The 9,965-nt window shown below is 45.1% G+C and overlaps 1 protein-coding gene across 1 annotated transcript in view; it reads right to left on the reverse strand.

Moving 5' to 3' along the window:
* Positions 1 to 4,044, reverse strand: part of LOC142492253 (uncharacterized) — a 37,997-nt gene extending 33,953 nt beyond the window's left edge. The window contains exons 1-2 of the mRNA XM_075594924.1: positions 3,930 to 4,044; positions 3,364 to 3,442 (exon numbers count right to left, since the gene is read on the reverse strand). Coding sequence (XP_075451039.1) covers positions 3,364 to 3,442; positions 3,930 to 4,044 — 194 coding nt within the window. The remainder of the gene's footprint in view (positions 1 to 3,363; positions 3,443 to 3,929) is intronic.
* Between the last annotated feature and the right edge of the window lie 5,921 nt (positions 4,045 to 9,965).

Consider the following 9,965-nt stretch of genomic DNA (forward strand, 5'->3'; position numbering starts at 1 on the left):
AAATTTTTTTTTTTTTTTTTTTTTTTTAACTTGGAGTTTATTTACATTATATATATACACCCATTCACCTGTTATAAATTTGTGAATCACCACACATATATATTTTTACACAAATATTATATGACAAATAATTCATTGTTTATTAATACACATTATCTAATCACAAATTGCATAGGAGATTATTATTTAAAATCACATAGTACACTTTATATGTTCTATATACATTATTCTAAAACTCAATTTAAATATTCCTCACAGCAACTGTTTTCAGTGCTATTATTTAATACTCACTATAACACATTGCACAAATACACTTTTCACCGTTTGGTTTATATTTTTATTTTTATTTTTAATATCACCAATTTAGTGCTATAATTCATCATATACATATTATAATATGTTAATATGTTTATATATATATATATACAGCTGAGATCGTTATTTTTAACATGTTTATATTTGTTTTTCCACCATTGAGAACCACTGCGCATGTGTGAGTAAAAGGACATTGATTTCCACACACTGTTGATTGCGCATGTGCAACAATTAAATTAGGGTGCTAATTGGACCTATTTGGACACCTATATAAGAGGACACTGTGGGACACATTGTTAGAACCCCTGAGGAAGAGAGCAGCTCGCTCTCGAAACGCGTAGGGTTAATCCGTGGGGACCTGAACCAGTGCATTGCAATTGCCTGCAAGCTCCGTGACGAATCTGCTGTTGACTATCACAAAATCCGCTCGAATCTGCTGTTGCAAAGTTCCAACTACCGCGAGGAGAGAACGCCAGTGCGGAGGGAGTCCCACGCTGTCTAGCGTGCATAGCTTTTCCCCTTTGGCCCAACACTCGGCGCAGCAGCGGTGAGAGCTGCACCAATTCACTGTGCTACACCTGCCCAGCTGCGGGGAAACGAGGATCCAGAGAGGCACACACAGTCTGGCGTGCTGCAACCTTCTCCCTGGCCCTGATGCGGATGCGATAGCAGTGGTAGCTGGAAAAAGGAGAGGGGATACTCTCAGATATATCCACTGCTTGTATATATCTTTCGTCCGGTGAGTGGGCAATCCACCCAGTGCAGCTGTTACATGGTCCCATATTAATTGTCCTTAATTATTACCCATTGTAATTTTCATTTGTATATGTTTTGTATGTCCAGTGTTTTAATTATTTTATTAAATGTTGTTATTTTCAATTCACCCTTGATCTCAGCTGATATATAATTAGTAATAGTATATGTTGTTTGTTTTAACAGTATTACACTATGTTCTGTGTTTTTTTACTCTTTTTTTAAGCACATCTTTATCACCTGGAATCCTCATCGGTCTCCTCCTGGTGGTGATTATATCCTTTCATGTTGGCGCCTTGTATATTACTAATCCTTTTTTTGCCTTATCCAACTAAAATACTTCCGAGGTCTGAGACCTCCCTCCAGGAGCCAATACTGACTAAGTGTCCTCCACCCCCCCCCCCTGCAGAGCAACATTACTCGCACCACCAGCAAGGTCATGTAACAGGCCTTAAGCTGGCCTTGCAAGCCTCCATTATACTCACTGCCTTTTCCAGATCAACTTGCCACACTAAAATCAGGATATTGTTCCCGATATCTGATAAATGGATCTCATCCTCCCAAAACAGGCCTTTCAGCTCCCCTTCAAGGTTCTCTTGCCTCACTGCAGTTGCCCCTAAATCCAGCATGAATGCTTCCATCGCCTTATTTACCTTCTTCCTAGATCTGTCTAACGCTGTATAATTTCTGTCAGCACAATCTGGGAGACACCTCTGACCATACTATCATTATATGCCTAAACACTGCCATTAACTGCGCTATAAAACGCTGCACGTCCCTCATTAAATCGACCGATTGGACCGATACCAAATCACATACAGCAAAATTATATCATGAGGAGCCCTACCCCTTTCCATACTTAATAATTCAGGCGGTGGTCCCTACACATCCCCCCTGCTGCCTACCCAAAACATCCTGGCTAAGCCTGCCCCTTATCCCCAACTGCCCTCCCCCTGGCCTATGCTCAGTTCGCTTTTCTGCCCAGTGAACTGTAAGGAATCAGGGATATGTCCCCCGTGGCTTGTCCCCCCCTTTCTTGCCCCGAGTGCCGCCGCACCTGCTGCTCGGTCTTCCTGCCGGGTCCCCACCTCCGTCGGCCAGATGCCGCCCCGCTCTCTCTCCTCTGCGGTACATGCCACCACTGCCTCCACGGTTCCGGGTCGCGTGCGCAAGAGCATTACAGGGCGCGAGCACACCCAATCCTTTCTGCCCTCGCCTCGCACGGCTGCCCCTCCCACCAATCTGTCCCTTCTCACATGCTACACTTCCCATATTTGGTCTTATCGCGTGCATCTCTCTGTCATGAATGTAAATATCAAAATTGTATTCTTCAGCATCGCTGTCAAGTCCATGATTCCATATTTCACGTATTTTGGATGGTATAGTATAGTCACACCCCCCTGGCATGCTATAAAACCCTTCAAGGAATGCTTTGAAATTCCTTAACTAGTATCTCATTTATGTTAGTGCAAGGAGAACCATAATTCTCTCATCTCTAGACAATATCAGTTTCATCCTAGGCCTGGCTAAGGTGTTAACATGCCATAAACCCTCTCTTTGTACTTTTCAAATCCAAATTCAATTGAGTTCACTTTGAAATCCAACCCAAAACATGGTATCTTTAAGCCCAAATGGAAGCACCCCTGAAGCACCAGATGTATTAAAATACCTAATATCTCATGATATTATCATGACAGCTCCCTCCTTAAAATGAGCAAAGTGGCTGGCTTACACGCCAGTCCGGCGCTCACACGAATACTGCCGTCACCTCGGCGTGATGAACCATCTATTTTGTCCCAGTCAGGGGTCCGTATCTCTACTGGCTTTCTCTTCCTCATCTGCTAGCTTACTTTCTGCTTCACTGTCTTTCTTCCTCGTGCTGTCTCTATCTCTCCCAGCCTCTCTCTCGCTTCCGTCTGCCTCGCTGTCTTTCTACCTCTTGCTGTCTCTATCTCTCCCAGCCTCGCTCTTTCTTCCCTCGGCGGACTGTCCCTTTAGCATTTCCTCCGGGTCCTTAGGGAGGACAGTCTGTAATGGGAAGCTCTTTCTGCCCCCCTCGTTGGCACAACCCCCCTTGGAAACCCCCCTGAGGTCTTCTGTGAGGGTGGGCTGTACTTGGAGACTATCTTTGCCCCCCACTCTGGTACACCCCCCCTCACTAACCTCCTCAGGACCCCTTGCGACCATCTGGTTGGTGGTGATGGATTGTACCAGAAGGCTCCAACAGCCCCCCTCCCCCACTTCTGTATAACCCCTGTCAGTCACTTTTACCCAGTCCCCAGTGTGCGTCAGTACCTATAATTGTTCCGCGGGTTCTTAAGCTTGTTGGGTTGCAGCGTTCTCATATTGAGTAACCATCTTCCAAGATCATTACCTAGTAACACATTAGCAGGAATAACATCAATTACTCCCACATCCCACACACCCTGCCCAGTGTCCCAATTCAAGTATACCTTTGCCACTGGCAAAACGTGGTGCCCCCCCCCCCCCCCGCCACCTTCCTGAAATGATTCCCTCAGGTTGCAACAGACCTGGCAGCTCCAGGGTAAGCGTACCACCTGAGTCTCTCAGTTCTTGATTGAGTTTCTGACCCACAAGAACAGGCTGCAAGTTGGCACCGTTGTTTTCTTGTTGCCCAGATACCACACAGGCACTTAGGTGCAGTCATGGGGGCAATCCCCTCCAGAGGCAGTTGCAGGCCTCTTCCTTTCTGGGCAGTTAGTGCTGATGCGCCCCAGCTGTTGGCAGGCAAAATACCGATGTGTATACCCTATCCCGGTGTGCCATCCACCCCCCAAAAGAAGCCTCAGTTGGTGTAACAAGAGGAGGTTGGGGAGGTTTCTTCGGATTTACCCCCCTACCATCTAGGGAAATGTTCCATCCGGGGTTTGGAAGGGCTACAACCTCTGCTGCTTGGTTCTGGTGATGCCCTCTGGAGCTTGGCAAGTTCCAGCTGTTGCCATAGGCCTGCAGCATATCTCACTTCTGCAGTTGCTTTCCGTTCTCTTTCTGCTTCACATCCTGCAGCATATTTCGCTATTTCGCGTTATAAAGCTTGTCTTTCTCTCTCAGTCTCACACTATTGAGACTGGGTGATGAGCTGCAACCGCATTGCATCATCTACTGGTCCCAGGTACTCGTCGGCAATTTCCAGGGCTGAGAAACACTCATATTTGGTCTTATCGCGTTCATCTCTCTGTCATGAATGCAAATATAAAAATGGTCAAATCCATGATTCCATATTTCATGTATTTTGGATGGTATAGGATAGTTACACCTCCCTGGCACACCATAAAACCCTTCAAAGAATGCTTTGAAATCCCTTAACTAGTGTCATGTTAATGTTAGTGTCAGGAGAACCATAATTCACTCATCTCTAGACCATCGGTTTAACCCTAGGCCTGGATAAGGTGTTAACCCTCTCTTTGTACTTTTAAAATCCAACTTCAATTGAGTTACCTTCGAAATCCAACGCAATACATGGTATTTTTACACCCAAATGGTAGGCCATTAACCCCTGAAGCACCAGATGGATTAAAATACCTAATATCTCATGATATTATCATGACACCCTGGTTCCCTCTATCATTGCACCCTCAGGCCTTTGCTCTTTCAATTCTGTACTTAACCAGGCACCATTCCTCCCAAGCCCTGATGTATGCTTACCATGTACCTAGGGCTACCGAAACCTTCACCAGCTTCATCTCTCCCGAATGGCTTCCTACCACAGCTTCTGTGGTTCCACCATTGTAGCCGCTCCCCGAACCAACTTCCGAAACACCACAAACTGAAACTGAGAAAGGGCATCCGCTATCTTGTTAACCAATCCCAGGACGTGCTTAGCCATGAACCTGATATTATGATCCAGGCACTTTAGGACCAGCAATCTCAGTAGCCGGACCACCACCAGAGATTACGCAGATAGCTCATTCACAGCCGCCTCCATGCCCACGTTGTCCATCCAGAAGATGACCTACCTGTGGCCTAGTTCTATTTCATATATCTGCACTGCCACTACCAGCGGAAAGAGCTCTAAGAACATTAAGTTTCCCATACACTTCTGCTGCCCCCACTCCTCTGGCCATCTCAGTGCACTATCGGCCCTGAGAAAAAGTCCCAAACCCCACGGATCCAACTGCATCCATAAATAGCCCTATATGCTAATCATTGCAAAGCAAGCGCATGTCCATTGTACCACCCTAGGAAGGTGTCCCACACTTGCAGGTCCCCCTTCACTTCTTTGAAATCCTGATAAAGTGGGTGTGGTATTTTACCCCTTCCATCGTATACTTCAGCCGCCTCCCAAAGACCCTTCCCATCAGCAGGATCCTGGTTGTGAAGTTGAGATGGCCCAGCAGGGACTGGAACCCCCGCAGCATGGCTTTCTTAAGCCCCATAAACTCCAATACCAATACCAGATACCAAAGCACCTTATCAATTTCAATCCCCGGGAAGTTGATGCATACCACTGGGTCCTCTATCTTGTCATAAGACAAAGAACCCCAGAAATGTGCCATGACTTCCTGAAATTCCAACAGTAACCTCCCGCACACACCAGACCCATCCCTTACTATGAATAGAAAGTTGTCCAATTAGTGCAAGACACCCCATCTCTGGCTACATCTACTAATGCCAAATCAAAGAAGCTGAACATCTCAAAGTAAAAACATGAGATTGAACAACCATTGGGAGACACATCTACAAAGAATGTCATCCTTTGTCATCCACGCCCCTAGTTCTGCCACCCTTACCAGATCCCTGGCTCTGTCAAATGAAGCATACTGCACACTACACAAGTCCTTGTAAATCCCATCATTCACTGACAACCCTTCTGGGTATGACAAGTGATGAACAGAAAGAACCCTGCTCCTTCTGAACAACCCCCAACAGAGAAACTCTCAACCCCAGTCTAAAATCTGATATCCTCCACTTCCATTTAAAGTGTTGTGCGCCTAACATGATCTACACCTAGAAAATGAACATTTACTGCATGACTTACACTGTCATAAGGCTCCTTAAGTGCCAGCCCTTATGACGCACAAAGTCATGTCATGGTGCAGTCAAAGGGTTACAGACAGTCAAAGGGTATTCTTTAAACAGTATGCACCAGCTCTTGTGTATGTTACCTGCATGCAGTAAGAATTGGTTCTGCTTCTATCACAGCAGAGTGGGCAATTCATGTGCCCTGTTTTATGCGTGGAAACACAGAGCTGAAAACACATTACTTCCATGTGGTAGGCTAATAACACCACTGCAAGTAACTTTTGGTTGGGTGAATTTACATTTTTCTTGATGTAGGAAAGTGTATTCATCCCAAAGACTCAAAATCAAAATGACAGTCATCAATACATCAAGTGTCATAGCCATAGTAGATGCAGCTGATCTTTCTATCTGGACGTTTATTTAAAATCACGCTCTGCTATACAAAAAATAATCTCTGCATACATCTACTCACATTAATTTTTCTTGCACAGAACTCTAAGGGTCAGCATATACAAAGAATAAGAAGCAATCACCTTAATGCATTTGGAAATAAGTAAATATCATCCGTGTTTCAGAAAACCCATTCCCTAAAAAGTCTCCAGTGCTGCGAGCTTAAGGGCATTGGTGGTGGGTAATATTTTCAGGATCCATAGCACCACATCCATCACTCTTCTACAACATGTATTACAGAGTGGTTGTAAATCTTGACCCTTGTACCCTCGACTCCTGTCCATTCCATTTAATAACCCAGCAAAATAAATACAGATACCTTCGTTGGGTACAAATATCCTTGTATAAAACATAAACAGCAACCTCCTGGACCTGGTCGGCAAGTAGTTCCAACCAGTGAACCTAATTATGCTCACTGCTGCTACATCACCCAGTGAGCACTCATGGTTCATAAAACCTGGGCTCCCTGTTAGGATTATACCCTTAGGCCGGCCACAACCAGCCACGTCGCATGAGCAAATCCTGTTGGTCCCCTCATATTCCACCAAATTAAGCACTTCAGTAAAATCTGACAGTTTGCAGCCCTCCAATGCCTAAGCCATTTGACCCCTAAAATTTGCCTTACCGCCAACAGCAGCGTAACTTCTGCATACCCATATAAAATAACCAATATTATTCCGAAGAGGTGGATGCCATCCACCCGACACATACAAATGGCTTCAGCAAAGCCAGGGCACCATCATAGACCATACCAACAACTGGGTCACATCCCAATGGATCGCGTTCATGGCTCACGTTGGTACCTGTTTTTTTTTTCTTCTCCTCCTCTTTAATATCTCCTTTCTTAACTATCTTCTCCAACAAATCATTATACCCCAGCAATAACATCCGTAACTCCACATAGTCACCTGCCTAAATTTTCTCTTTAGTGTCCTGCAGAAAATTTTAAGCCTGCAGACTTTCCAGACATACGTAGCTTTCGTAAAAGCTATTATCTGAAACCTTCTTTTCCCCCGCTGCCTGCTCCGCTGATGTCTCCTGATGCCCTAACCCTCCCACCAAAGGACCTACACTACTGGCCACATTGGTCCATGCCACCATACCTGCGATGCCCCCTCTCTCCCCCTATGAGGCCCTCCCCCTCTGTTGGCACATTAAGCCTAGCTATCACCTCCCAGAGGGAGATAACACCTACGCTAAACCTGACACTCCTTTCCCTGCTCTTATGCACCCAGCACCCCCTCCCCCAGCACCTGAATGTAGCAGATCGGACCCCGGGCTCAGGCGCCGCTGGTTCCACCATCCTGCTCAGCCCTCCCACCACCGATCAACTGTCCCCCGCATACTATCTAATCTGCCGTCGACTCTTCTCTACAGATCTGAAATCTGTTCCTACTGTGCTGCCCCCTCGTCCCCAATACGCTCCCAGTGGATCTATTTAGTGTTTTGACACCACACCTGACTCCTTTCTCTGATCTTATTGCCCGGCCAGTCATTGCACCCAGTTCTACAGGGTTAATAGAAACTTTTAGTCCAGTTCTGGTTTTCCAGGGAGCTGGCTTTGTGTGAGATGCAGAGCTTAGGTTCAAGGCAGCTCACAGATTGAAAAGCTTTAAAGATGCAATACATACCTGCATATTTTTTGCAAGATTGGAATCAGACAGTTCTCTAGAGCTGAAACGCACTATTTTCAGCTCCAGGCCCCTTGTTCACGAGATGCTTACTAGTGAAGTTAACAGTATTATTCCCTGCAGGGTCGGATTGATGGCAGTTCCATCTGTGCCCCTGCACCAAGCCCCGCACTCTTCCCCACAACAATTAAACTGATTGTTGGGGAGAGCGTGAAGCCTCTGTAAATATCTCTTACCTGGTCTAGTGGCATCTTCCGGCATTTGCTCCTACAGCATCGCATCATCATGGTGCTCCCACGTCAAATGACAACATGACATCACATGGTGTTATGACGACGCTACTGCAGCGCCATGTGACTACATGATGCCGCATGGCGTAGCGAAATCACATTGTGTCGTGTTGCCATGACAACATGATGCAGCATGGCGTTGTGACATCATGATGCTGCGACTTCTGATGAAATGCCGTGCCGGACCAGGTAAGAGGCCCACGTAATACCAACCTGACTCCCTGACAACCCGACTTATTGAGCATTTATGTGGGTATAAGCACTGTTCAAATCACTTTGGTGTCTACATTTTTTTGATTATTGGCTGGTTGTATATTGCCTGGCATAGTGGCAGCTCATGACCACAGGGAATGCGTGTGCACTGTGCCAATCAATTGGTTTATTTGCATTTATAATGGGGTTTTTTTCTATATAATACTGTGTTTTATTTTGAGACTGTTATTTTTATTTTTTTACCTTGACCATTTATTGCTATAGTGGCAAAGCATGCCCATATTTATATGGGCATGCTTTAACACTGTGCCAATCAATGGGTGAAGGTTGGGGGTAGATTCCTGGGGTGGGTGGTTATGCCTCCCAGGTAGGTATTGTGGGAGGGTGAGTTAACCCCTTAATTATTATAGTGGTTACTAACCGCTAAGGTGATTAAGGGGTTAGGGGCCATTAGGTTGTATTTTTTTATTACAGCAGAATGAGATACAAAAAAAATGCAAAGAGCAGCACACTGCCCAAAATAATGGGAAACAAGTGGTGTAGAAAAATGAAAAATGTATTGCCAAACCAATATCACAAAAAAGGAGGTGTAGACCATCCTACCCGTTTCGCACAAAATGTGCTTTATCAATGAGTACTTGATAAAGAAGTTACTCCTTGATAAAGCACATTTTGTGCGAAAGACGTAGGAGGGTCTACACCTCCTTTTTTGTGATGTTGGTTTGGCAATACATTTTTCATTTTTCTACACCACCTGTTTCCCATTATTTTGGGCAGTGCGCAGCCCTTTGCATTTTTTTGCATCTCTTTCAGCTGTGCTGAACATTACCTGTAGCTGGACATGCCTTCAAGGAACTTCATTTGGCTCAAGGAGTGGGTAAGATACAAAAAAGAAGATTCGTGATTACATTACTACAAACTTTGGTGAGTTTTCTTTGGGTTTTACAAGCTATATTACTGTCTCCAATGAGGTGCGGCAAAGTGAGATCATCATTGTTTCTGTTACCTTCAGGAGATTTGACCAAGTTGACATTATTATCCCTCACCTAGTAGTATACCCCCTCCAAATAGGAAAGCCATTTGTTCCTTGACATTTTATGAATACTGAATATATTCCTGGCACTATTAGAGCACCCAATACTCGGCATATTCTGGACTGTATTTTTTTATTGTACTGTTGCTGACAGCGTAGGACAAGGACGGTGATGGGGATGAGGATGCCCTTCATCCTGGCAGGCTGGCAGGGGTAAGTGCAAGTTTTATTTACTTTATGCTGCTGGTTTATGTTTTATTTTAAATGGGCCATACCTGGATAATAGTAATTTTGCCC

This window comes from Ascaphus truei, chromosome 4 (assembly GCF_040206685.1).
Source record: "Ascaphus truei isolate aAscTru1 chromosome 4, aAscTru1.hap1, whole genome shotgun sequence".
Taxonomy (NCBI): domain Eukaryota; kingdom Metazoa; phylum Chordata; class Amphibia; order Anura; family Ascaphidae; genus Ascaphus; species Ascaphus truei.